Source organism: Oncorhynchus tshawytscha, linkage group LG16 (assembly GCF_018296145.1).
Source record: "Oncorhynchus tshawytscha isolate Ot180627B linkage group LG16, Otsh_v2.0, whole genome shotgun sequence".
In the NCBI taxonomy this organism is placed as follows: domain Eukaryota; kingdom Metazoa; phylum Chordata; class Actinopteri; order Salmoniformes; family Salmonidae; genus Oncorhynchus; species Oncorhynchus tshawytscha.
In genome coordinates, this window is record NC_056444.1 from 73,869,759 (window position 1) to 73,897,650 (window position 27,892).

Below are 27,892 nucleotides of genomic sequence, written 5' to 3' on the forward strand. Positions count from 1 at the left end.
GGCATTATTTTGTTTTACGTCACTGCTGTGCGACTGGAAACGACCGATAATAAAAAAGGAAGCTATTGAAAACGTTGACTAAATGGTCGAACATACTGCCTTCTATTGGTAAAGAATATAATATCAACATGATTTATGAAAGACTTTGTCTATCCTTGTAGAAAGGTGTTTAGAGGTTTGCATTTTGTAGATTTTGGAATTGGATCATGGCAAACGTAGAAAACTGATGAGCAGCTAGCGTTAGCTGGCAAGCTAGATAGCCTAACAAATTAGCATTCAATGAAACTTGAAACGTTACAATGTTTCCCTAGTTTATTATGGATTCGAGCTCTAATAACTACCTGTTAGTTCAATAAGTATTATATATTTGTTTTACAAGCATGGCACTCGACAAAGCTGCACTTCCCTTAATCTCACAATCAATCAATGGCGCTTGATACTGGATTATGTTATTGCGGCTTGATTTAGGCTAGACAGTGACGCTGTTGGCTTCCCCTTGTCTCTTCTCCTAGTTGGGATTTGAGTAACACCGCCAGGGAGCGATGAGGATTCGGCTGCAGGGCTCAGGCCACGCCGCTGGCCTCCTCGCCGAGCTCAACCACTGCCGTCTGTCCCGCCTCTTCTGTGATGTCATCCTCCAGGTGGGGAGCCGCGCCTTTGCAGCGCACCGCGCCGTGCTCGCGTGCGCCGGAACCCACTTCCGCAGCATGTTCTCGGGCAGGGGGACCCAGATCGGAACCTCAGGAGCCACGACAACGTACACTCTGGATTTTGTGTCCCCGGCCAATTTTGAGAAGGTCCTGACTTTCATCTACACTGGAGAGATCTTCACAGACCTGATAGATGTAGGAGTGCTGTATGAGCTGGCAGAGAGGCTGGGGGTGAGAGAGCTGGTGAGGGCCTGTCACGCTACCTTCCCTGACTTGCAGCAACCGGGCTCTGGCTCTGCAGACTGTGTGGTGGATGGAGACCTGGACCCTGACATGGTTGCTGCTGCAGCTACTGCTGCTGGGTCATCCGTGTGCTCATCCTCTGCAGCGTCTTGTTCCTCCCTGTCATCATCTGCTGGTCCCTCGGCTGCTCCTACTCCAGCGGCGGCCTCCTCACCTCTCCCCCAGGGCAGCAGGGTGGCCAGGCTGGGCCGGGGTGGTGGACACACAGCCCCTCTGTCCCTGTCCCTCAAAGCAGAGGACGTCCAGTCTCACCTGGGCTATGGACAGATGGCCGAAGACAAACGGGTACAGCTGACAGGAGATCAGCAGAGTTCAGTAGACATGTCCACTGTAGCTGTTGAGGCTACACCTGGACCTCCCCTGCAGCTGAAGACTGAGGAGGTGGTGGTGGGAGACGGAGTTGATAACGGTGAGGAGGAACAGATGGTAGTTAGTGGGAGTAGGGCTGGTTCTGTACCTCCATGTGTATCTGACTCCTGCTCCTACCCCGACTCGTCAGCCCAGCTGGGAGGGGACATCTGTGGGGTGAGGGAGGCCCCTTCGTCCTCCTCTGGAGACCCCCTGGACAGCCTGCAGATGGGAGTGGTGGAGGCTGGGGTGGGAGGTGTGAGCTCTGACCATGCAGGGGTCATCTTTGGGGGGGGGGATGATGAAGACGATGATGAAGAGAACGAGGAAGAGAGAGAGCATTTGCAGGGAGATGAAGAAGGGACGGATGGAGGAGTGGACCAGTGGAGACAGCTGGCTGGAGAGATCATCGAGTTGAGCGATGGCGAGAACTACATGGAGGAGGAAGATGAGGAGGAGGATGAAGACGAGGACTTGGTGTGTGTGGAGAACAGAGCAGCGGTCAGTGCAGGGGGTGTGAACACAGGCCAGGTGTCATCGGTGCAGGGTATAATGGCGTGTAAAGCCTGTGGAATGGCACTGTTGGCCGACTCTGCTTCCCTGAGGGCCCACGCAGAGACCCACCTCACTGAGACAGGGGCCTGCAGGGTGTGTGGGGCATCTTTCCCCGGAGACCGTGGCGCCTGCATCACCCACGCCTTGTCCCATGTGGTGTTCTCTTGTGACATGTGTCATCTCCAGTTCAACAGCCAGGCCAAGTTGGTTCGCCACCGGCGCCAAGCTGCAGCCAGGTACACCCTCCCCAGTCAGCTCCACAACGCTACCCAGGGGCACAACGGGGAGCTGCAGTGTGCTGTCTGTAACAAAGCCCTCACCAAGGACTTCCAGGTCAGTTTGGTTGCTCCACTTCTCCTGAGTGATTTTGCGTTTTGGCTAATGGCGACGGTAAAATATATAGATTGACATAGCTCCATCAAATTCATTGAACTCGAGCACACCTATTGCATCGAGGTGGCTAAGATATCTATTTTCCCTCCTTGTATTGTTGACATACTGTCTCTCTCCTTCCCCCAGGTCATCAGGGATCACCTGCTGAGTCACGTGTCCATCCAGTCACTGAGCTGTGGTGTGTGCCAGCTGCCCCAGCCCTCCCTATGTGCCCTGCTGTGGCACGCCCTCACCCACCTCTCCCTGCCAGTCTACTCCTGCCCGCTCTGCGCCTGCGGCTTCCTAGATCGCCCTCTGCTGGACAGACACATGTTCCTGCATGCTGAGGAGGCCGCCACTGACAGAGAGGCCATGAGGGCTCATAAAGCAGCCGGACCAGAGGGAGAGGAGGAGCTGCGTTGCTTCTTATGCCCACAGACCTTCCGCTCTTCCTCAGCTTTCCAGTACCACCTGAGCTTTCACACCAACGAGGCCCAGGGCAGCCAGGGGTGGGCAGGGAAACGAAAGGCTGACCAGATAGAGTACCCTTCCTCCTGCTCCTCCTCCTCCCCCCTGGAGGCAGGCAGCCTGGGGAAGCTGGGCAACATGGGCTTCGGCCTGGGCTCCTTCAGCCTCTCAGACAAGCTGCTCCAGGGGGCTGTGGCAGCTGGCTTTCCCACAGGCCTCCTGTCCAATGGGAACTCCATGGGTGGCACCATCCCCCGGGAGAAATGGTACCGCTGTCGCTTCTGTGGCAAACGCTTTGCCCACTCTGGCGAGTTCACCTACCACCTGCGCATCCACACTGGGGAGAAGCCGTACCAGTGCAAGGTGTGCCTGAGGTTCTTCCGAGGGCGCTCCACCATGATCTGCCACTTGAAGACTCATGCCGGGGCACTCATGTACCGCTGCACCATTTGCGGCCTCTACTTTTCCACGCTCAAGCTGGTGTCCTCCCACATGGACGTCCACAAGGACCACCTGCCTCCAGACTTCAACATAGAGCAGACCTTCATGTACAACGACCACTCCAAAGAACCCCTCCCCGCCCTGGACACCTGATCAGCTACTCCTCTGGTGTCTTTCACTTCCTTTTCTTCCCTCCGTCTCTTTGTCTGCCTGTCTCTCGCCTATTCTCTCCTTCTTTTCCACTCGCTTTCAATACCTCTTTCTGGTTGTGGACCATATCTATAGCCGTGTAGAATGTATTTCACTTGTTTTATGTCTGTATTTCAGATGGTATTATGGATCGAGGAGACCTGTTTTGTAGCATAGTGTAGCCGGAAAGGTCATCTTTCTTGGAAGAAGCTTAGCCACTTGGTGGCAGTATATCTATTGTGGTCTATGGAAGGAAGGACGTGCTACTGTTTACTGACTGTTTTCAACGCAAGTCCATTGGCTTTTCCTAAGTTGCAGTCAAACGTTGTCTTAAGTGTCTTATTACTCAGTTTTACAAAAAATGAATTACATTTTTCTATCACTGTTGTCAGTTACGTGTACATCCATTTTTATATTAAACATGTGACAGACCATTCATGTATGTCTGAGTGAAACAATATTTGCCACGCTGCACCAAGCATATGTACCCATTAACATGGGTTAAGTGTACCTGACCCATCATACTTTAACTGAAGAATGGGAGGATGAATGAGGCCTTGCTGTATCTGTTCCCAAGGAAACCATTTAGGTACATCTTCCTCAAAGCATTTATGTAGTGATAGACTATAATGCAGACATTATATAGTAGTTCATATGTGTTACTGATCAGATGGTATGAACGGTAGTTTCCAACCAGAGTGCCATTTAGTCACGCAAGAGTTTTAAAAATCACAGGAAATCATGTCTGCCTTGTCTCAGCATTTCAAAGGCACTACGTTATGAGTGTTGTGTTTTGTAGACTTGTGGTCCTTCAAGTGCTCACTTTGGGCATGATGACATTTAAACAACTATTTGGTGTCTCACCTCATCAGTCGGATTAAACTATTTATTATATTTATTATTTTATGTACTTTTTTTTAATGAGAACTATGAACGTTGGCCTTTATATCTCGTTTCTAGTTCTGGAAAGAATAAAGTAAATATAACAAATGTTTATCTCACTGTCTAGTTACTTTTGGCTCCTAACCCTAATGCTTTGTTTTTTCTTTATTGTATTGGATCTGTTATGTTTTCTGCCACAGAATACATTCATCATTACATTTTAATGATGCATATGCATTTATGCACAATTTGCATGTTTATCTAGATCCTGCTTTAGGGACTGGTGACCTTTGAACCTGTAATGCTGTTCTGTTCTTGGTATGCTGCTTCCTCCCATTGTGCTGTATGTGAAGTGAAACCTAAGCCTTTTCTCCCTCTTATTACCATGTCAACATCGTTAAACCAACATAAAATTCCTTCCGGACTTCCCAGTGAAAGCAAACTTAGGCAAGTATTCAACTAAAAAATGAGGACTGATTTTGTACAATCAGACCTGTGTTGAAGTAATACTCAGGGTATTTTTTTATATTACTTTGACATTTGGAAGTATTTAGATATTTATTTGAAAAGATAAGTAGTTGAATATTGGAATGCATTTGGAAATACTCACACTAACATGCATTTAATAACCCATGCATTTGAAAATAAGTACTTAAAAATAGGCTATTTATAGGAAATTTAAATACTTTCAATGTTGATTTGGGACAGATTTGAAAATACTCAAACAGAAAATAAGTATTTAAGTAACTAATCAAATATAATTTTACCCAGGTCTGCATAAAATAAAAGTTATACCATTTAAGAGATGTTTTCCAGATACAGATTAAACCTAGTCCTGGACTGAAAAGTTTATTTAATGGAGAATATCCATTGAAAGTGCTATTTAGTCCAGGACTATGCTTAATCTCTGGGAAACCAGCCCATCAAAAATGTAAAGATGTTGCATTGTTACACACCAGATAGGTGCAGTGAAATGTGATGTTTTAAAAGGTCAGTCATAGTAGTAAGGCAGCCCGTGGCAAATGAGGGTTAAGTGCCTTACTCAAGGGCAAGTTAACAGTTAATTTCACCTTGTTGGCTCAGGTATTTGAACCAGCGACCTTTTGGTTACTGGCTCAACACTAGGCTACCTGCCTCCTACTACAGGAGCTATTCATAATCTTGCCTTTATTTTTCCCTATTGTAAATAATCAAAAGGGGAAGTTGATTTTGATAAACACAATCATCCTGTTTGAAATACTTTTATTCAACACATTTACAAATTCAGCAGAAAAAAAAAAGTTGCTGTGGAAATTAAGATCTGTTTATGTTTGTGTAATCAAAATGTTTTACATTCAGCAGTTGCATTTCAATTTTACAAGTTGTTTATACTCAGTAGTTATAAGTTTTAAATCTCATCTATGTTACACAGAGGAAAACGTTTATTTGCGAGGAAGCTTCTCTTCACCCAGCGATGTAATGACTAATTCTGTCCTCCAGAAGTTCCTAGATATTGGTGCCACAGGTTCCTGTGGAAGTTCAAAGAAAAAAATCCGAAAGCGTTTCCTTCCTTCCTCTGTTTACAACATTATTGATGTGCTGAAAGAGAAAAATGGGAGACAGATGAGAGGGACAGAGAGCCCATCATTTACATGACTATTTCTTAGTGACCAAGGCTGAATCCTGATTCTCCATAAATGTGTACTTGCACACTGCTGGTCATGTTTTCTTTTTTTATAATGTAAGAAACTCCCTTCAGCCAATGCTTACACCAATCAAATACTTTGAAATGAAAGTGTGCAAGTGTACACTTTGGGAGAAGGGTGAACAATCTGGACCCAAGAGAGTCAGACTAAGAAACCTTGTCTTGTGACATGTCTAGCCTGTGAAGGCAGCACACGCTTCAGTAACAGCTTTCAAGTTCCCCTTTCCTCCATTGTCCTTCGGTGATGATGGCTAGTTAAGTCTCAATGTGACACTGTGGTGCTTCCTTTTTCTACAACCCAGCAACATCAGAGTGACTGGTGCTCATGTTGCTAAGCTTGCATTCCTTCTTCCTAGTGTCTGGTCCTCCTGCGTTGGGTGCAGTTTCTTGGGGATTCGACCCTCCTGGGAACTCCCTGGGTACATAGTGGACCACAGCGTTGATCAGGTTGGAACGGAAGCTCTTGCTGAGGAAGTTGTAAAGGATAGGGTTGGCGATGCAGTGGAAGAGCGACAGGCCCTCAACCACACCGTAGGAGTTGTAGAGCACCTCCACTGTGTTGCAGCTGAACACGTGAGGGTCCAGATCATCCACCATCATCAGGAACAAGACGATGTGGTACGGCAGCCAGCAGAGGACAAACACCAGGGAGTACACATGCACCAGCCAGACGTCCCGTTTTCCCTGCACGTCTGGAGCGGAGCGCACCGCTCGGGCTATCAAGATGTTACAGGTGACGATGATGGAGGCCGGGCCAAGGAACTGGAAGATGAGGCAGAGGAAGGAGACGGAGACAAACCACTCAGTGTAGTTGTTCTCTGGCAGCATGTAGCAGCCCGGCTCGTCCCACTCCAGCAGGTCCATGTGGACGTTCTCCAGCAGAGCCAGGAACAGGGAGAGGAGCCAGAGACCACCGCAGAGTAGCCAGCGGCGACGTCTGGCTACGGGGAAGCAGGCAGGAGACGAGGGCCTGGACAGGGACAGGTAGCGCTCCAGGGTCATGAAGGCCAGGAAGAAGGAGCTGCTATAGAAGTTGATCACGTAGATGAGGTGGGTGACTTTACATAGGAAGCGGCCCCACAGCCATACCTTGTCCATGGTCACCTCCAGCATGTAGAAGGGCAACATCAGAACCACCATCAGGTCCGACAAGCTCACGTTGATGACGCAGAACAAGACACCGTTGGCCGAGTGGCGCCGGCGCCAATTGACCCAGACCACCAGGGTGTTTTCAGCCAGCCCCACCATGAACAGCAGCAGGTAGAGCAGGAACAAGGCGATCCGCTGATAGTCCTTATCCAGATTGAGGGTGCACTCGTAGACGAACCAGGGCGTGCCATTGAAGAAATTTAACGAGGAGTTGTGCAAGTCAAATTCGTTCATTGTCTATTGAAAGCAGAGGAAATTGTTAGCCGTGTTAGGAGTTTAGAATTGGTATAATCAGATTAAAGTCAGACATAATGTAAGCAGTGGAGGACGTGCAGTGGTGAAACATGCATTTCTGTCTGGTTCTGAGCTGCAAGATGAAATGTGAGGAGCATTTCACACCAGAGAATTGTCATGAAGAATATATATATAGTTTATTTTTTTAATCAACCTGAGACAAAGCCAGACACTATGGCGTATGTGTACACCAGCTAATTTGAGATAATCATAATTTGCTGTTCTCCCCCCAGTTTTCCTCTTATCATAATACAGCCAAAAAATGCATGAATAAATGACTTTATGTAGATCATAATGAGGTAATTAAATAATAAATATTCACAAATTAAGTTTTTCATTTTTCACTCTTAGTGTATCAAGTCTAAACTCAAATCGTTAAATTCTACTAGAGGTAAAGAACAGCAGGAAGCCGTACTGTTGTGATACATACAGTACCTTGATGTGCTGTGGCGAGGAGAACCTGGTGATAGATGATGAGTGGTTAGGAAAGGTCCCTCAGGGCAGGGGGTTCTGGTGGTCTGCCTGGCTGAGGCTTGGAGGAGCGAGGAGGCTGGACTGGCTCTGGGGTCCTGGAGAATCTGTGCTTAGTTCAGGCTGACTGGACTGACAGACAAAGCCCTCTCCTCCCCCGTCCTGTCTTCTCAGTGCCAGAGTTGACAGGACATCCTAAGAAGGGGGGTGGGGGTTGGTAGTGTGGAGAAGAGCAGGAAAGCCTTGACTGTGGAGCTGCCAGGGGGGAAATACTGGCCTGTGTCCCAAATAGCTCCCCATTCCCAATTTAGTGGATTACTTTTTATTGCCTTGTTTAAAACGAATGCATTATATAGGTAATACGGTGCCATTTGAAAAGCTGTTACGGGGTCAGTGTGACTGGGTGAAACAGGGAAAGCAGCCTACCTAGAATCTCTACCATTACCTCCATAACAGCTGCAAACTTAGCATTGTTGCTTAGTACATTACACATATTGTATGCTCCTCTATCAACCCTTATATTTCCTTCACATATAAAGTAAGTGGTAAATACAGTGCATTTGGAAAGTATTCAGACCCCTTGCCTTTTTCCACATTTTGTTAAATCAAACATTGATTAAATAAATGTTTTTCTTATCAATCTACACACAATACCCCATAATGATGAAGCGGAAACAGATTTGCAAATGTATTAAATATAAAAAACAAATACCTTATTTACGTAAGTATTCAGACCGTTTGCTATGAGACTCAAAATTGAGCTCAGGTGCATCCTGTTTCCATTGATCATCCTTGAGATGTTTCTACAACTTGGAGTCCACCTGTGGTAACATGATTTGGAAAGGCACACACCTGTCTATATAAGGTCCCACAGTTGACAGTTGACAGAGAAAAAAACCAAGCCATGAGGTCAAAGGAATTGTCCAAAGAGCTCCATGACAGGATTGTGTCAAGGCACAGATCTGGGGAATGGTACAGAAATAATTCTGCAGCATTGAAGGTCCCAGAGAACAGAGTGGTCCCCATCATTCTTAAATGGAAGAAGTTTGGAACCACCAAGTCCCTTCCTAGAGCTGACCGCCCGGCCAAACTGAGCAATCGGGGGAGAAGGGCCTTGGTCAGGGAGGTGACCAAGATCCCGATGGTCACTCTGACAGAGCTCCAGAGTTCCTCTGTGGAGATGGGAGAATATTCCAGAAGGACAACCATCTCTGCAACCCTCCACCAATCAGGCCATTATGGTAGGCCAGACGGAAGTCACTCCTCAGTAAAAGGCACATGACAGCCCACTTGGAGTTTGCCAAAAGGCACCTAAAGAACATTCAGACCAAGAGAAACAAGATTCTCTGGTCTGATGAAACCAAGATTTAACTCTTTGGCCTGAATGCAGAGTCACGTCTGGAGGAAACCTGGCACCATCCCTATGGTGAAGCTTGGTGGTGGCAGTATCATGCTGTGGGGATGTTATTCAGCGGCAGGGACTGGTAGACTAGTCAACAGAGGAAAGTACAGAGATACTTGATCCAGACGCTTATAATAAATCCTGCTATGCCCTCAAACAGGCAAAACGTCAATACAGTACTAAGATTGAATCCTACGACACCGGCTCTGACGCTCATCGGATGTGGCAGGGCATGCAACTATTACGGACTACAAAGAGAAACCCAGCCGCGAACTGCCCAGTGACGCGAGCTACCAGACAAGCTAAATGCCTTTTATGCTCGCTTCAAGGCAAGCAACACTGAAGCATGCACGGAGAGCACCAGCAGTTCCAGACGACTGTGTGATCACACTCTCCGTAGCCGCTGTGAGCAAGACCTTTAAACAGTTCACCTTTCACAAGGCCGCAGGGCCAGACGGATTACCAGGACATGTACTCACTTCACTGACAATTTCAACCTCTCCCTCACCAAGTCTGTAATACCTACATGCTTCAAGCAGACGGGGGGGCGGCAGGTAGCCTAGTGGTTAGGGCGATGGACTAGTAACTGAAAGGTTGCAAGATTGAATCCCCGAGCTGACAAGGTAAAAATATGTTGTTCTGCCCCTGAACAAGGCAGTTAAACCCACTATTCTTAGGCTGTCATTGAAATTAAGAATTTGTTCTTAACGGACTTGCCTAGTTAAATAAAAGGTCAAATAAAAAAAAAATAGACCACCATAATCAGTGTGACCAAGAAAGCGAAGGTAACCTGCCTAAATCACCACAGAACCGTAGCATGTTTCCTTTCAAAGCCATGAAGTGCTTTGAAAGGCTGGTCATGGGTCGGTCACAACACAATAATCCCGGAAACCCTAGACCCACTCCAATTCGCATACAGCCCTAACAGATCCGCATATGACGCAATCTCAAATCCCACTCCACACTGCCCTGTCCCACCTGGACAAAAGGAACACCTATGTGAGAATTCTGATCATTGACAACAGCTCAGTGGTCAACACCATAGTGACCACAAAGCTCATCACTAAGCTAAGGACCCTGGGACTAAACACCTTCCCTCTGCAACTGGATCCTGAACTTCCTGACGGCCGTCCCCAGGTGGTAAGGGTAAGCAACAACACATCTGCCACGGTGATCCTCAACACGGGGGCCCCTCAGGGGTGCGTGCTTAGTCCTCTCCTGTACTCCCTGTTCACCCCACGACTGTGTGGCCAAGCACAACTCCAACACCATCATTAAGTTTGCTGATGACACAACAGGTTGTAGGCCTGATCACCGACAACGATGAGACAGCCTATAGGGAGGAGATCAGAGACCTGGCAGTGTGGTGCCATGACAACAACCTCTCTCAACGTGAGCAAAACCAAGGAGCTGATCATGGACTACAGGAAAGGGAGGGCCAAACAGGCCCCCATTAACATCTACGGGGCTGAAGTTCCTTGTTGTCCACGTCACCAACAAACAATCATGGTCCAAACACACCAAGACAGTTGTGAAGAGGACACGACAACACCTTTTACCAGTCAGGAGACTGAAAGGATTTGGCATGGGTCCTGAGATCCTCACAAAGTTCTACAGCTGCACCAGAGACCATCCTGACCAGTTGCATCACCGCCTGGTATGGCAACTGCTCGGCATCCGCCCGAAAGGCGCGAGGGTAGTGCGTATGGCCCAGTACATCACTGGGGCCAAGCTTCCTACCATCCAAGACATATATGCTAGGCAGTTTCAGAGGAAGGTCCAAAACATTGTCAAAGACTCCAGTCACACAGGTCATAGACTGTACGGTACCAGTGCGCCAAGTCTAGGTCCAAAAGGCTGCTAAATAGCGTCTACCCCAAGCTATAAGACTGCTGAACAATTAATCAAATGGCCACCTGGACTATTTACATTGACACCCCACCCATTTGTTTTTACACTGCTGCTACTCACTGTTTATTATCTATGCATAGTCACTTTAACCCTACCTACATGTACAAAATTATCTTGACTAACCGGTACCCCTTGTATATAGCCTCGTTATTTTTTATTTAATTGTGTTTACATTTTATTTAGTAAATATTTTCTTAAACCAACAATGCAGTTCAATAAAGTTAAGGGCTTGTAAGTAAGCATGTTGTATTCAGCACATGACAAAAACTTGATTTAATGAAAACCTGCTCCAGAGTGCTCAGGACCTCAGACTGGGGCGAAGGTTCACCTTCCATCAGGACAACAACAGCCAAGGCAACGCAGGAGTGGCTTCGGAACAAGTCTCTGAATGTCCTTGAGTGGCCCAGCCAGAGCCCGGATTTGAACCCGATCAAACATCTCTGGAGAGACCTGAAAATAGTTGTGCAGCAACACTCCCCATCCAACCTGACAGAGCTTGAGAGGATCTGCAGAGAAGGTGAAAAACTCCCCAAATATAAGTGTGCTTATAGAATCATACCCAAGAAGACTCGAGGCTGTAATCGCTGACAAAGGTGCTTCAACGGTTTTTTATTTTACCTTTATTTGACTGGGCAAGTCAGTTAATAGCAAATTCTTATTTTCAATGACGGCCTAGGAACAGTGGGTTAACTGCCTTGTTCAGGAGCAGAAGACAGATTTTTACCTTGCCAGCTCATGGATTTGATCTCGCAACCTTTCGGTTACTCGTCCAACGCTCTAACCACTAGGCTACCTGCCGCCCCAAAGTACTGAGTAAAGGGTCTGAATACTTATGTAAATGTGATATTTCAGTTTGTTTTTTTTTAACCTGTTTTTGCTTTGTCATTATGGGGTAGTGTGTGTAGATTGAGGAATAAAAAAAAAAGGCTGTAACATAAAACAAAATGTGAAAAAAGTTAAGGGGTCTGAATACTTTCTGAATTTCTCGGTCCAGTTATTCTGCGGCGAACAACAATTCTATAATTCTACCAATTGTCTAAGATGAAACTTCAGTAAAAACACAGCTTAGTTGGTATGAAGGGGCTGTGTGATAAACCAAAAAAACAGCCGCTTAACATAAGACAATCCCAGGAAGCCCCTTTAGCCGTAGAGGAGTGATGAATAGCAGAGAGTAGGGGGACATTGGAAGCATCAAACCTCACTGGCGTGAGAGAGCCCTTTAATCTGAACCCCCCTCCATCTCTCCCGGTCCATGATGTTCGTCTCAGCACTCACTTTGAAATCACTACTTAAACTACAGTAGCTTGGCAGCCACTCTGTACAGCCAGTTGTAGGCAATTATTTTACTTACAACATGTCAATGGATTGTTTCATCTACCTTGGAAGGGGTGTATTTCCCGAAAGCTCCGTAGCATTAACATCATCCTTTGGCCGATCTATGAACTTAGTGCTATGAATTTGGGCGGGAATCACCCCTAGTCAGTTTTCCTATTGAAATAGTGAGTCAGATCATTAAGTTGTCAACACCTGTCAGGTTAGGTGACAAAGCAAAGGACATGATATCAGCATTTGGAATAGCATTACATCAACTTATTTGGTGCTTTTTTGCTGTAATATAACTCCAGTTCTCACCATCAGCTCCATTTAACTTCTGTGTAATTTGTTTGTTTTCATTGATTTTATGGGACCCAGGGCTCCCTGTAAAGCACTGGCTATTGTCAATGAGTGGACTATCCTGGCTAAATAAATCAAACTAAATGAATGAGCAGTCAGCACTATTGTTCTGTTGAAGAGTTCAAGTGGCAACAGCCACGACAGCCTTCCAGGGGTCGGCGTGATAAGGAGCAGCACAGGGAAGACATTTGTGTTGGCCGAGGCTCATGGGACATGTTCTGAACGCAGTGTTTCAACTTCCACCTCTCTCCGGGTTGTCAGCATTTCTGTTAGTTTAAGGCTGATATTTTTTTTTAATCTCCTGAGTCTGCCCATCCTGCTTACGTCCCTTTGTTAAGAGTTGTCAATTCCTCTCTTTTCCTAAAGCAACAGGAAGAGGTCTGTCAGCAGAATTATGCCTCCTGACCTCCTCCAGTCCGCCTGTTGGGCTCAGCCTGTTATCTGTGGCCAGCGTAATACTCAAATAACCCTAGTGGTAGCACTAACCAAACTAACCCCCCTATCAACTGTAACGCTAACCAAACTAACCCCCCTATCAACTGTAACGCTAACCAAACTAACCCCCCTATCAACTGTAACGCTAACCAAACTCCCCTATCAACTGTAACGCTAACCAAACTAACACAAAAAAGCAATGCCTCGCTCCCCTACGTGACCTAGATATTGTATTGATATGTAGGTTGTGTGCCATTTTGAAATGTATGTACTGTAGTTCTGTCCTTGTCTATTTTTTGTATTTTTTAAAAATTTTACCCCTTTTTTCTCCCCAATTTCATGGTATCCAATTGTTGTAGTAGCTACTATCTTGTCTCATCGCTACAACTCCCGTACGGGCTCGGGAGAGACGAAGGTTGAAAGTCATGCGTCCTCCGATACACAACCCAACCAGCCGTACTGCTTCTTAACACAGCGCGCATCCAACCCGGAAGCCAGCCGCACCAATGTGTCGGAGGGTACACCGTGCACCTGGCAACACCGTGCACCTGGCAACCTTGGTTAGCGCGCACTGCGCCCGGCCCGCCACAGGAGTCGCTGGTGCGCAATGAGACAAGGACATCCCTACCGACCAAGCCCTCCCTAACCCGGACGACGCTAGGCCAATTGTGGGTTGCCCCACGGACCTCCCGGTCGCGGCCGGTTACGACAGAGCCTGGGCGCGAACCCAGGGACTCTGATGGCACAGCTGGCACTGCAGTACAGCGCCCTTAACCACTGCGCCACCCGGGAGGCTGTTCTTGTCTATTAATGTTCTGTATTATGTCATGTTCCATGTTTTATGTGGACCCCAGGAAGAGTAGCTGTTGTGGAGATCCTAATAAAATACCAAACTCACAACCATATCAACTGTACCACTAACCACACACCAAGAGAGATGTGTATGTGTGTGTGACTGCTATAATGTAAAATCTATATAAAAAAAACAATTTCAGAAATTCTTTGTAAAATATATTTTGATCCAAAAGCTGATTTGCAAAAATACAAGATGTGCAATCACAATGGTTACAAGGCTTCACTTACTCATACTGTAACTATTCAGCCCGTCAATGTATTCAACTTCTAGACTAGAAAACTCATCACATCTTTAAGGCAATCAAATTGCATAAAGCAGCTGAAATGTAGTGCTATATTCTATGAGTGACACATAATACCCAAGCTAGCTCTTCTGTGGAGTCTCTTCAGATGTCATAATAATAGTCGTCGTCAAATCTGACCAAGCATAGACCATCGTCTACCTCTACTCATCTTTTATTCTAGCTTGGTCCATTGCTGTCATTGTCAAGAAAACATGTTTGGCATGACAATGTGTGAGAGGGAGTTGGAATGATTATACTTATATTCCCCATAACAATGATCTTGAGAAGTCCTTTAAAAATGACTCAGTTTGAGGCACCAAAAGGTATTCAAAAGGACATTGTCAGTCCAACAACAGGGTCTGGTTCCAAGTCCACTCATGATAGCATAATGCTACACATGATCCAATGTGAGATGATGAGGGACGTTCATGGCAAATCCCAGAAGACAGAGACAAATTGCTCTGATATTTACTGTAGGGTTCACTACAATTATATGTTCCTATGTCCAGTTATATTAGTATATTCAGTACATCAGACCAATCAAAGGTTGTGTTCAGTAGCCTGTAAATAACCATGATTTCTTATTGGACAAGTTCAGGTAGTTAGTCATTGGTAGTACAGCACCTCCCAGTTTCCCACCGCTTCCTTCTGTTTGGTGCTTAATGGACACGACCCAGGATTTCAACTGACTGGGTCATAGGGGCAATCTGGGATTCAAACAAACAACAAAGTGGTCGATATATCAATCCCAGGTTGTCCCTTTAAGTCTATTCTATCCTTTTCAGTGTAACATCTCTCTGAGGACACAAAGCAACAGTATTAGCCTAAGTACCCTTTTGCTACAAAGTCAGTCAAGAGTGCTTATCAATATGGAATCACATTCATCTTATCAATCTAAAAATAAATATGTATCAGTCAGTAATACATTACAACAATGGAAACAGTAAAGTGTGAGATCAAAATAACATGATCTGTGTGTTTAGATTTTTTGGGTCAATGTTTCATGATATAAATGTACATCAGAAGAAAAACAAGGCAGAAAGTCCCAGAACAAAAGTAAAAGAGAAAGAACAAAAGAACAATACAAACCATCCAATCTAAATGGGAAAAGGTTGGTTGTATCAGTGGTGGTTATAATGTCCTGCTATGCAAAGATGTTGGCGATGAAATCACGAAATCGCTTGGCGTACTGTTCTGGGTGGACAGTGGAGATTTCAGCACCAGCCTGAAGACAGAGGCATAGAGAAGGGTACACACATCAGACCGAGTAGCTCATATAAATGGGAATGAAAAGCGTCAATGAAATGCTCATTTTCCGGATAAAAGTTAAACAAATAAGATAGTGCCTACAGGAAGTATTCATACCTCTTGACTAATTCCACATTTTGTTGTTACAGCCTGAATTAAAAATGGATTAAATGTTTGAAATTTCACCCATCTACACACAATACCCCATAATGACAAAGTGAAAACATGTTTTTAGACATTGAAAATGAAATGGAAAACTAATCACACACAAGTATTCACACCCCTCAATCAACACGTTTGAATCACCTTTGGCAACAATTACAGGTGTGAGTTTATATGGGTAAGTCTCTAAGAGCTTTCCACATCTGGATTGTGCAACATTTGCCCATTATTCTTTTCAAATTTCTTTAAGCACTGTCAAATTTGTTGTTGATCAACAATTTTCAGGTCTTGCCATAGATTTTCAAGTAGATTTAAGTCTAAACTAACTCGGCCACTCAGGAACATTCACCGTCTTCTTGGTAAGCAACTGCAACGAAGATTTGGCCTTGTGTTTTAGGTTATTGTCCGGCTGAAAGGTGAATTAATGTCCCAGTGTCTGGTGGAAAGCAAAATTAACTAGGTTTTCCTCTAGGATTTTGCCTGTGCTTAGTGCAATTCCATTTCCTTCTTATCCTGCAAAACTCTCCAGTCCTTAACAATTACAAGCATACCCATAACATGATGCAGCCACCACTATGCTTGAAAATATGGAAAGTGGTACTCAGTAATGTGTTATATTGGGTTTGATCCAAACATAATACTTTGTATTCAAACCATGTCTCAGAGCATTTTGTATTATTCTGTACATAAATCCAATACCTCCACTTGGAATGTATTAATTTTTGGATGTCCATCACCTATTTTGTATGATATTTTTCAAATTACAATCCATATTATACGTTACAAATTTGCAAAATGTACAAAATATTACAGATTCTAGCTAGGTGGCTATGTTAGCTAGGCTAGGGGTTAAGGTTAAGTTTAGAAGTTAGGTTAAAGGGTTAGATTTAGGTTAAAGGGTTAGATTTAGCTAAAAGGTTTAAGGTTAGCTAACATGCTAAGTAGCTGCAAAGTAACTAAAAAGTAGCAAGAAGTTGAAAAGTTACTAATTAGCTAAAATGCTAAAGTTGTCCATGATGAAATTCAAACTCGCAACCTTTGGGTTGCTAGACGTTCACGTTATATGCCCACCCATCCCGACAAACCACCCTACTTTAGTTTTTGCCTTAAGCAACCATCCGTCTTATGTAACCATACCAAACATAACATATACAGTGCCTTGCGAAAGTATTCGGCCCCCTTGAAGTATTCGGCCCCTTGAAGTATTCGGCCCCTTGAAGTATTCGGCCCCCCTTTGCGACCTTTTGCCACATTTCAGGCTTCAAACATAAAGATATAAAACTATTTTTTTGTGAAGAATCAACAACAAGTGGGACACAATCATGAAGTGGAACGACATTTATTGGATATTTCAAACTTTTTTAACAAATCAAAAACTGAAAAATTGGGCGTGCAAAATTATTCAGCCCCCTTAATTTAATACTTTGTAGCGCCACCTTTTGCTGCGATTACAGCTGTAAGTCACTTTGGGGTATGTCTCTATCAGTTTTGCACATCGAGAGACTGAAATTTTTTCTTTGACTTGGCCATTCTAACACCTGGATATGTTTATTTTTGAACCATTCCATTGTAGATTTTGCTTTATGTTTTGGATCATTGTCTTGTTGGAAGACAAATCTCCGTCCCAGTCTCAGGTCTTTTACAGACTCCATCAGGTTTTCTTCCAGAATGGTCCTGTATTTGGCTCCATCCATCTTCCCATCAATTTGAACCATCTTCCCTGTCCCTGCTGAAGAAAAGCAGGCCCAAACCATGATGCTGCCACCACAATGTTTGACAGTGGGGATGGTGTATTCAGGGTGATGAGCTGTGTTGCTTTTACGCCAAACATAACGTTTTGCATTGTTGCCAAAAAGTTCAATTTTGGTTTCATCTGACCAGAGCACCTTCTTCCACATGTTTGGGGTGTCTCCCAGGTGGCTTGTGGCAAACTTTAAATGACACTTTTTATGGATATCTTTAAGAAATGGCTTTCTTCTTGCCAATCTTCCATAAAGGCCAGATTTGTGCAATATACGACTGATTGTTGTCCTATGGACAGAGTCTCCCACCTCAGCTGTAGATCTCTGCAGTTCATCCAGAGTGATCATGGGCCTCTTGGCTGCATCTCTGATCAGTCTTCTCCTTGTATGAGCTGAAAGTTTAGAGGGACGGCCAGGTCTTGGTAGATTTGCAGTGGTCTGATACTCCTTCCATTTCAATATTATCGCTTGCACAGTGCTCCTTGGGATGTTTAAAGCTTGGGAAATCTTTTTGTATCCAAATCCGGCTTTAAACTTCTTCACAACAGTATCTCGGACCTGCCTGGTGTGTTCCTTGTTCTTCATGATGCTCTCTGCGCTTTTAACGGACCTCTGAGACTATCACAGTGCAGGTGCATTTATACGGAGACTTGATTACACACAGGTGGATTGTATTTATCATCATTAGTCATTTAGGTCAACATTGGATCATTCAGAGATCCTCACTGAACTTCTGGAGAGAGTTTGCTGCACTGAAAGTAAAGGGGCTGAATAATTTTGCACGCCCAATTTTTCAGTTTTTGATTTGTTAAAAAGGTTTGAAATATCCAATAAATGTCGTTCCACTTCATGATTGTGTCCCACTTGTTGTTGATTCTTCACAAAAAAATACAGTTTTATATCTTTATGTTTGAAGCCTGAAATGTGGCAAAAGGTCGCAAAGTTCAAGGGGGCCGAATACTTTCGCAAGGCACTGTACTATTTTGATTGTCCCGGATGTATTTTTAATATGTTACGTCTAGTTTATTAGACCAGGCTGTATATTAAGGTATATTTTTCAGTATTACTTTAGTGCCTTGTTGCAAACAGGTTTGGTGCATGGTTTGGAATATGTTTTATTCTGTACAGCCTTTTTTTCAATCAGTCAATTAAGTTTGTATTGTGTAGTAAATACGCTGAACAAAAATATAAACGAAGGGTTGGTCCCTTGTTTCATGAGCTGAAATAAAAGATCCCAGAATTGTTCCATAAACATTTTGCACAAATTTGTTTACATCCCTGTTAGTGAGCATTTCACCAAGATAATCCAACCACCTGACATGTGTGGAAAATCAAGAAGCTGATTAAACAGCATGATTATTACACAAGTGCACCTTGTGCTGGGGACAAAAGGCCCCTCTAAAATGTGCAGTTGTCACACAACACCACAGATGTCTCAAGTTTTGAGGGAGCGTACAATTGGCATGCTGACTGCAGGAATGTCCACCAGAGCTGTTGTCAGAGAACGTTATGTTAATTTCTCTACCATAAGCCGCCTCAAACGTCGTTTTAGAGAATTTGGCAGTGCCTCCAACCGGCCTCACAACCGCAGCCCACGTGTATGGTGTCGTGTGGGCGAGCGTTAGCTGATGTCAACGTGAACAGAGTGCCCCATGGTGGCGATCAGGTTATGGTATGGGCAGACATAAGCTACGGACAACAAACACAACTGCATTTTATCAATAGCAATTTGAATGACCAGAGATAACGTGACGAGATCTTGGAGGCCAATTGTTGTGCCATTCATCCACCACCATCACCTCATGTTTCAGCATGATAATGCACGGCCCCATGTCGCAAGGATTTGTACACAATTCCTGGAAGCTGAAAGTGTCCCAGTTCTTCCATGGCCTGCATACTCACCAGACAAGTCACCCATTAAGCATGTTTGGGATGCTCTGGATTGACGTGTACGACAGCATGTTACAGTTCCCGTCAATATCCAGCAACTTCGCACAGCCATTGAAGGAGTGGGACAACATTCCACAGGCTACAATCAACAGCCTGATCAACTCTATGCGAAGGAGATGTGTCACGCAGCATGGTGGTCACACCAGATACTGACTGGTTTTCTGGTCCACGGCTCTACCTTTTTTTAAGGTATGTGACCAACAGATGCATAGCTGTATTTCCAGTCATGTGAAATCCATAGACTAGGACCTAATGGACTTATTTAAATTGACTGATTTCCTTATATGAACGGTAACGCAGTTGGATGTTACGTTTATATTTTTGTTCAGTATACAATGTTATTAATCCATCCTCAGTTCTCTCCTATCACAGCCACTAAACTCTGTAACTGTTATAAAGTCACCATTGGCCTCATGGTGAAATCCCTGAGCGGTTTCCTTCCTCTCCGGCAACAGAGATAGGAAGGACGACTAAACATGTAGTGACTGGGAGTAATGATACACCATCCAAAGTGTAATTAATAACTTGATGCTCAAAGGGATAATTTGTGTTTACCCATCTACCAATAGGTGCCCTTCTTCGCAAGGCATTGGAAAACCTCTCTGGTCTTTGTGGTTGAATTGGTGTTTGAAATTCACTGCTTGATAGAGGGAACTTACATATAATTGTATGTGTGAGGTACAGAGATAAGGTAGCCATTCAAAAATCATGTTAAACACTATTATTGCACACAGAGTGAGCTTATTACGTGACTTGTTAAGCCACATTTTTGGGCCCTAACAAAGGGATTAAATACTTGAGTCTAACTTTCATTTTTTATTAATTAGTCAAATGTTCAAAAACAAATTATGCTAACATTATGGGGTATTGTGTGTAGGCCAATGACCAACAATCTACATGTAATTCATTTTAAATTCAGGACGTAACAACAAAATGTGGAAAAAGTCAAGGGGTGTAAATACTTTCTGAAGGCCCTGTAATCTAATGGGAGAGCCTTAACCCTCTTATTTCAAAGATGTGATCAGCACAACATTGAAACCAGGGAAAACAAGAAATTGCATTGGGAATAGGTCACTTTCAATTATCGATTAATAGGGAATGATGTTAGAAAAAGCAATAAATGCACAGTATGCACCAGGCTGTATCACATGATGGGGAGTCCCATAGGGTGGCGCACAATTGGCCCAGCGACATCTGGGTTTGGTCGGTGCAGGCCGTCATTGTAAATAAGAATTTGTTCGTAACTGACTTGCCTAGCAAAATAAAGGTTAACATTACAGTATGCACTGAGTATCTCATCCCTTTGCCCTTTTCACTCACCCCATGCTTGACAGTTTTGGCTGCGTGAGCGGCTTTCTTCTTGGTGTCGTACTGTGTTAGAACGTCTATCAGACCCATGAAGTACACCTCCTTCTGAGGGGCTCCTGAGGGGGGAAAACAGACCAGATGCTGAATAAAGTCACTGCTTAAAAACCCAAATGACCCAACTTCCAGTGCAACTTCAAATCCAGGAATAGAGTAAATTCCATTTAAAAATCATTCAATTCAGTAGGGAAATTGAGAATCCAATGGCTTAAAATTATTGACTTGATCCAAACCCTGTAATTTCCCAACTTCCCTTGAACCTACCAGGGGCACTTCTTATGGCATACACATCCACATAGGGGTCAAACTCCCCGGGCCCCAGGGGCTTGCAGGAGGCCATGTAGCCAGCGATACCCTCAGGAGACGTGCTGTAGGAGCACGCGTTAGGGACCTGCATCAGGCCATTCTCAGTCTCCCCATCCTCCTCAATAGAGGGTTCCTCTCCCTCCTCCTCTTCCCGCTCAGCCCGCCCCAAGTCATGGATACCCAGGAGCAGGCTGTAGTCCATAATCTTTAGCTTGACAAGAAACTATAGAACAGGACACACACACCAGATGATTACTATGAATGGAGATGGTGGTATAATGGCAACAAACAGCTAGAATGTTTCTACTGCCACCTTGTGTTAGACTCAATAGAATAGGAAGACAGTTTCTAGAACTTGAGAGGTCAACATAGAAATAGACTGAATTCTAGTTCTAAATCTGTGGAGGTCACATTACCTCCACATCTCTGTTGAGTTTCTCCATGACCTTCTCCTTCTGCTCCTCATTCACATACACCTTCTGCATGTTGTTTCTGAAGTCCATGTCCTTGTAGGTGGGCAGCTCTTTCACCTGAGGGACCGATATGAAACAAACGCATGAGAACTTTCCCAATCATGTCAAGTGGCACCTAAAACTAAACTCTGGACCTCGAAGACCATTCCACTACTTTTATTTTTATTTTTCAAGGATCATCAATTTGTAATATTATGCAATTGTTTCTAGTCGCCACCAGTAGATTGCCACAACCTCATGAGGAAAAAAACAACTAACTTACTCTTCAAATAAAATCTTATTGGTCACAAACACATGGTTAGCATATGTTATTGTGAGTTTAGCAAAATGTTTATGCTTCTAGATCTGACAGTGCAGTAGTATCTAACAGGTAATATCTAACAATTCCACAGCAAAACCTAATACACACAATCTAGTAAAGGAATGGGATAAGAATATATAAGTTTAAAATATATGGATCAGCAGTGACAGAGCGGCTAAGATGCAATAATGTAGGATACAGTATATACAATATACAACTTTCAATGCAGAATTACTTTCCCATTGTTCCTCAACTGCAGTGTATGATATACAACTTTATAATCACTGAGTCTTTACTTTTATCCAACATAAAAAAATATACATTTCAAATTTTGCTACATAAGACCGAGTCAAGGTGGTGGGTCACATGTACTGTGGGTTAGTGTCACAATTCCAGAATTTTGACTTTAATTCCAATAGCAGGTTTAGTATCACGATGCTCGATACCATGGCAAAAGAAGGTGTATTAGCGAAAGTCACAGAATAGTACTTGATCCAGACAAATGTTTTGAGCTCAAACTCTTTACACTTGACATTTTTCAGAGACAGCCATGTATGCATTAATGCAGAATCCAAAACTCTGTCCTCAGGACCCCAAGGGGTGCACATTTTGTTTTTGCTCTAGCACTACATAGCTAATTCAAATAATCAACTAATCATCAAGCTTTGATCATTTGAATCAGCTGTGCAGTCTTAACGGGAAAAAAAAACAAAAAACATGCACCCCTTGGTTTCCTGAGGTTTCCTGAGTGTGGGAAACGCTGTATTAATGAATTAATTGCATCATACAATCAATTTGACTTCATTTTTACCAATGTAGCTACATAACATAATGGTAATCATTTATTTGAATGCTATATCTATTGATAAACCAGGTATATCAAGATATAGGCCTATTCACAACACAGGTGAATGCATATTCAATAAGAGTGTATGCATGCATTGATGTTTTGAGCTTGTTTTGGCTGATTTTATGGGGCTACAGAGGAATCAACGACATTTGCATAAAAGCAGCAATGCCTTCCTTTATAAATGCGTGCTCTATATCTATGAGCTAATGACGTCATTCACACACACACACAGTGAAAAAGACTGGAGAGATGTGAATATGGCGAGGGACACAAAGTGAATTAAAGATTTTGGGAATAGCTAGGTTTCCATCCAATTGGCGACAGATTTATGCGAATATTTAAAAAAAATCTGTATAACAACTATATGCACATTTTCCCACCAGAGATGTGTTTCTATCACATTTACTTTTTGCACTATAGGTTAGAGCCTGTAAGGATTTTGGGCGGCAGGTGAGCCTAGTGGTTAGAGCATTGGACTAGTAACCGAAAGGTTGCAAATTCAAATCTCCGAGCTGACAAGGTACAAAATCTGTCGTTCTGCCCCTGAACAGGCAGTTAACCCACTGTTCCTAGGCCGTCATTGAAAATAAGAATTTGTTCTTAAATGACTTGCCTAGTAAAATAAAGGTAAAATAAAATAAATTCACTGTATGGTCTACCTACACCTGTTGTATTCGGCACACGTGACAAATAAACTTTGATTTGATGATAAAAGCCTGCACGTGACATAATACCTAAAAATTCTGTACCAAATATAAATACATGTTAAATCAAATCAAATTTTATTTGTCACATGTGCCAAATACAACAGGTATAGAAATTCTTACTTACAAGCCCGTAACCAACAATGCAGTTAAGAAAATACAAAAAATAAATAAAAGTAAGAATAACAAATAATTAAAGAGCAGCAGTAGTTAACAATAGCGGGGCTATATACAGGGGGCACCGGTGTTGAGGTAATATGTACATGTAGATCGAGTTATTAAAGTGACTATGCATAGATAACAGAGAGTAGCAATTGTTCTCGTGGGAGGAGAGGGGCAATGCAAATCATCTGGGTAGCCATTTGATTAGATGTTCAGGAGTCTTATGGCTTGGGGTAGAAGCTATTTAGGAGCCTCTTGGATCTAGACTTGGCACTCCGGTACTGTTTGCCGTGCGGTAGCAGAGAGAACAGTTTATGACTAAAGTGGCTGGAGTTTGACAATTTTTAGGGCCTTCCTCTGACACCGCCTGGTATAGAGGTCCTGGATGGCAGGAAGCTTGGCCCTGGTGATGTACTGGGCCGTACGCACTACCCTCTGTAGTGCCTTGCGGTCGGAGGCCGAGTAGTTGTCATACCAGGCAGTGATGCAACCCGTCAAATGCTCTCGATGGTGCAGCTGTAAAACCTTTTGAGGATCTGAGGACCCATGACAAATCTTTTCAGTCTCCTGAGGGGGAATAGATTTTATCGTGTCCTCTTCACGACTATCTTGGTGTGCTTGAACCATGTTAGTTTGTTGGTGATGTGGACACCAAGGAACTTGAAGCTCTCAACCTTCTCCACTACAACCCCGTCGAAGAGAATGGGGGCGTGCTTCGTCCTCCTTTTCCTGTAGTCCACAATCATCTCCTTTGTCTTGATCACGTTGAAGGAGAGGTTGTTGTCCTTGCACCACATGGTCAGGTCTCTGGCCTCCTCCCTATAGGCTGTCTCATCGTTAAATGGGTTTCCATCGTATTTTCAACTCTACTGATGTTTCTCACAAAACAATTGTTTTATATAGCGAGATTATATTATGGACAAAATAGTAAGAATGGTAGCCAAGCATCGATTATCATGTCACCAAAATAAGGCCCTTGATATTTATTGGAAATGGGCATCAAGCTCATCACCTTGCACTTTCACCACCCTGTTTAGCTCATAATTTAGTTCCTCTGTACCCTAATAAACTGCATGCTTTCCCAATGAGTCGTAGAGGGAGGACCACAGAACATGTTATCACGTGACTAAGTTTAATTCAATATGATGGTTATTATATCAATACCAACCAAAAAAAATCCCACCTTGTCTGGCGTATTTTGTTTTGTCGACATTAAAAGATTGGATGGAAACCTGGTTAATGATTGTTTTTTTGGTGAAAATCAGCACATTTTGCATTATGGTACCACAAACAAAGTACTATGGTAGTGGATTGATGTTAGCGTCATCTGTAAGATAGCAAAAGAAAGTTGGAAGCTACTGGTATGTTCTGTTCTGTTCTTGCATTGTAAAGTGTTCTAGCCTGTAAAGGACATTGCTTTGCGAACAGTAATTAACAGTTGCAACATTTCTACATTATTCAACTGTTTGCTTTTGTACAGCATGAGAGGGGAGCTAACATGATGCATCCCAGACTCCCAGTGAGTTCAGTGGTTCCTCAATACAGGCTAGATCTAGCAATGGATAACTGGAGCAGGCACGGTGCTCTCGTGCCATAAGGTGATATTGTCTACAGACTTGATTCTTTCTCAGTCAGTAGACAAAGTGAAACGCGTATGATAGAATTCCCGAAAGTAACAAATTCTAGTACCAAACTGTTTTTTAATGTTATAGGATATAAAAAGTTCAGAACTTTCGGTATACCGTGCAACACTACTGTGGGTGCCTAACAGAGCTAGTCCTTAAGGCAATTTTCACATGCATGGTTGGTTGGGTGAGACATAGACATTCTTAGTTGGCTTACCCGCTCTTTGTCACTTGCTTCACGAGACACCAGAGAGCCCTGAGTATCAATAAGATTAGAGTTTAATAGGCAAGGTCAGGGATTATACGAGTGTAAATCATGAAGTAGCGTAAGGAACAAGCATTACAGAACACTACAGGTGTACAAGCATTATACAACAGGTGACAAGAGTTGCAAAATTCCAGTAACTTTCCCCAAAAGTATTTCAGAAATAAATCCTCCAATCAGGATTCCTGGAAAACCTGGGGATTTTCAGTAAGTAACAGGAATTTTGCAACCCTAGGTGTGTCTCTCTCTCATCTGGATGTAGTACTGTGTGTGTGTGTGTGTACGCGTTTGTGTTTTTCGTTCAGTCTCACCTTAAGGTCGTACTTCCTGTGCACCACCAGTCTGTGGCTGAACATGTTCCTCATGACGATCAGGTAGGTCTCCTCATTCTCTACACCCACACGGTACATCCCCAGGAACTGGGGCAGCAGAGTGCTGCCGTGACACTTCACTATGTGCTGCAGCCAGGGAGAAGAGGGGGACAAATTAATGGCGAATAGACTGATTGTGTCTGAAATTACTCCAAGGGCCCTGGTCAAAAGTAGTGCATTATAAAGAGCCATTTTTTTTTAAAGTCACGTTTGAGGGATGCACACGCATCCCCCACCAAAAACCTCTGTAGCAGGATAGCTAACGCTTAAGTCGAGACCTTGACTAATAGTGAGTGAGTGATTAAAAATAAAAACAAGCAAGACTGACGGCTATAGCTCTGTTCAACAAGTATATTATTCTTCTGGCTATACCCATCTCTATTTGTGATATTTTACCTTGCCTGGCTGGCTTGCTACAGTAGGTAATCAAACCTGTGATGTATCTGATTACCTGTTTGTTAACTTGAATGAGCTGCATTTGAAGTTGCACGTGATCATATCCACTGCTAGGTAAACAGAGCTTTTTGATTCCAAACTGCGCCCACAACTTCTCATAAAGCGGCCGGGAAATGGTTCTATGTGGAATAGAATGCCATCTGGAACACATCAGTACTATACATTCACATGACTCCTTTCACCTCTGGTTGAATATGAAACATTTTTCTACACTGGAACAGAATTGCTTGCTCTTACATTTTCTCTTTATCTTGCTCTTTCTCTCTTTCCAGGTTACAAATATGTCCCCACTTAGTCTGATCAAAAATGTGTCAGACCAAGTGTCAAATTGAAACAGAGGTGGTCCCTGCAGAGATCTCCTTACTATTAACCTTTCTGGCGCAGGCGTTCCGCTAGCGACCCACCTCGACAACATCTGGTGAAATTGCAGAGTGCCAAATTCAAAAGTCATAATAAACATTCATAAAAAATACAAGTGTTATGCATCAGTTTAAAGATGAACTTCTTGTTAATCCAGCCGCTTTGTCAGATTCCAAAAAGGATTTACGGCGAAAGCATACCATGCGATTATCTGAGGACAGCGCACGGCTTACAAAAGCATACAATCATTTTACAACCAAGTAAAGGAATTACAAAAGTCAGAAATAGCGATAAAATTAATCACTTACCTTTGAAGAACTTCATATGGTTGCAGTCACAAGAGTCCCAGCTACACAATACATTTTTGTTTTGTTCGATAAAGTCCCTCTTTATATCCCAAAAACTCTGTTTTGTTGGCGCGTTTCATTCAGTAATCCACTGGCTCAAAGCCGGTCAAAACATGCAGATGAATACATCCTAATTGTACCGGTAAAGTTCGTCAAAACATATCAAATTATCTTTATAATTAATCCTCGGGTTGTCAATTGTCTAAATAATAGATAATATTTCAACCGGACAATAGCGTATTCAATTAAAAAGAAAAACAACAAAGGGGGCGCAATCGGTCACGCGCGCAAACCAGCAATACATGATTCTACACTCCACTGGCAGAAAGGTCTCATTCTTCTTAATTTTTCAGAAAACAAGCCTGAACAATGTCTGAAGACTTGACATCTAGTGGAAGCTATAGGAACTGCAATCTGGGTCCGAACCCATGAGATACTCTAAATCAAATCAAATTTTATTTGTCACATACACATGGTTAGTAGATATTAATGCGAGTGTAGCGAAATGCTTGTGCTTCTAGTTCCGACAATGCAGTAATAACCAACGAGTAATCTAACCTAACAATTCCACAACTACAACCTTATACACACACAAGTGTAAGGGGATAAAGAATATGTACATAAAGATATGAATGAGTGATGGTACAGAACAGATGAGGCAAGATGCAGTGGATGGTATCGAGTACAGTATATACAGTGGGGCAAAAAAATTGTGCAAGTTCTCCCACTTAAAAAAAGATGAGGCCTGTAATTTTCATCATAGGTACACTTCAACTATGACAAACAAAATTAGATAAAAAAATCCAGAAAAATCACATTGTAGGATTTTAAATTTATT

General features: G+C 43.4%; 3 protein-coding genes across 6 annotated transcripts in view; 1 reads left to right on the plus strand and 2 right to left on the minus strand.

Annotated features, from left to right (window-relative positions):
- Positions 1-8: 8 nt before the first annotated feature.
- Positions 9-4,094, plus strand: LOC112216338 (zinc finger and BTB domain-containing protein 39). The gene is made up of 3 exons (XM_024376248.2): positions 9-108; positions 513-2,189; positions 2,376-4,094. Exons 2-3 carry the CDS (start codon positions 543-545, stop codon positions 3,288-3,290), a joined length of 2,562 nt encoding a protein of 853 aa, XP_024232016.1. The 5' UTR covers positions 9-108; positions 513-542; the 3' UTR covers positions 3,291-4,094.
- A 1,339-nt stretch (positions 4,095-5,433) lies between these two features.
- LOC112216341 (G-protein coupled receptor 182) lies at positions 5,434-7,910 on the minus strand. Of its 2 annotated transcripts, none has more exons than XM_024376253.2 (2): positions 7,771-7,910; positions 5,434-7,278 (listed from the first exon to the last, which is right to left on the minus strand). In XM_024376253.2, the coding sequence occupies exon 2, from the start codon at positions 7,273-7,275 to the stop codon at positions 6,184-6,186; it is 1,092 nt and encodes a 363-aa protein (XP_024232021.1). In that variant the 5' UTR covers positions 7,276-7,278; positions 7,771-7,910; the 3' UTR covers positions 5,434-6,183. The 2 variants fall into 2 exon arrangements, with proteins under 2 accessions (XP_024232021.1, XP_024232022.1); XM_024376254.2 differs by having other exon boundaries at positions 7,766-7,888.
- The window catches only part of LOC112216340 (phosphatidylinositol 5-phosphate 4-kinase type-2 gamma), a 33,285-nt gene continuing 13,267 nt past the window's right edge, over positions 7,875-27,892 (minus strand). For 2 of the 3 annotated variants that reach the window (XM_024376252.2, XM_024376250.2), the window contains exons 5-10: positions 25,832-25,978; positions 25,473-25,511; positions 21,557-21,670; positions 21,099-21,363; positions 20,790-20,893; positions 14,227-15,592 (exon numbers count right to left, since the gene is read on the minus strand). In XM_024376252.2, the coding sequence (XP_024232020.1) occupies positions 15,512-15,592; positions 20,790-20,893; positions 21,099-21,363; positions 21,557-21,670; positions 25,473-25,511; positions 25,832-25,978 (750 nt within the window). In that variant the 3' untranslated portion in view covers positions 14,227-15,511. Of the gene's footprint in view, positions 8,002-14,226; positions 15,593-20,789; positions 20,894-21,098; positions 21,364-21,556; positions 21,671-25,472; positions 25,512-25,831; positions 25,979-27,892 lie in introns of those variants that run through there. The other variant, XR_002948306.2, reaches the window with a different exon arrangement.

What these genes read in the sequence shown, in the direction of transcription:
- LOC112216338 (XM_024376248.2), top strand. Translation starts at nt 543, where the DNA reads ATGAGGATTCGGCTGCAGGGCTCAGGCCACGCCGCTGGCCTCCTCGCC. An exon ending in CCCTCACCAAGGACTTCCAG is followed by an intron (nt 2,190 to 2,375) that starts GTCAGTTTGGTT and finishes TCCTTCCCCCAG; the next exon opens with GTCATCAGGGATCACCTGCT.
- LOC112216341 (XM_024376253.2), bottom strand. Translation starts at nt 7,275, where the DNA reads ATGAACGAATTTGACTTGCACAACTCCTCGTTAAATTTCTTCAATGGC.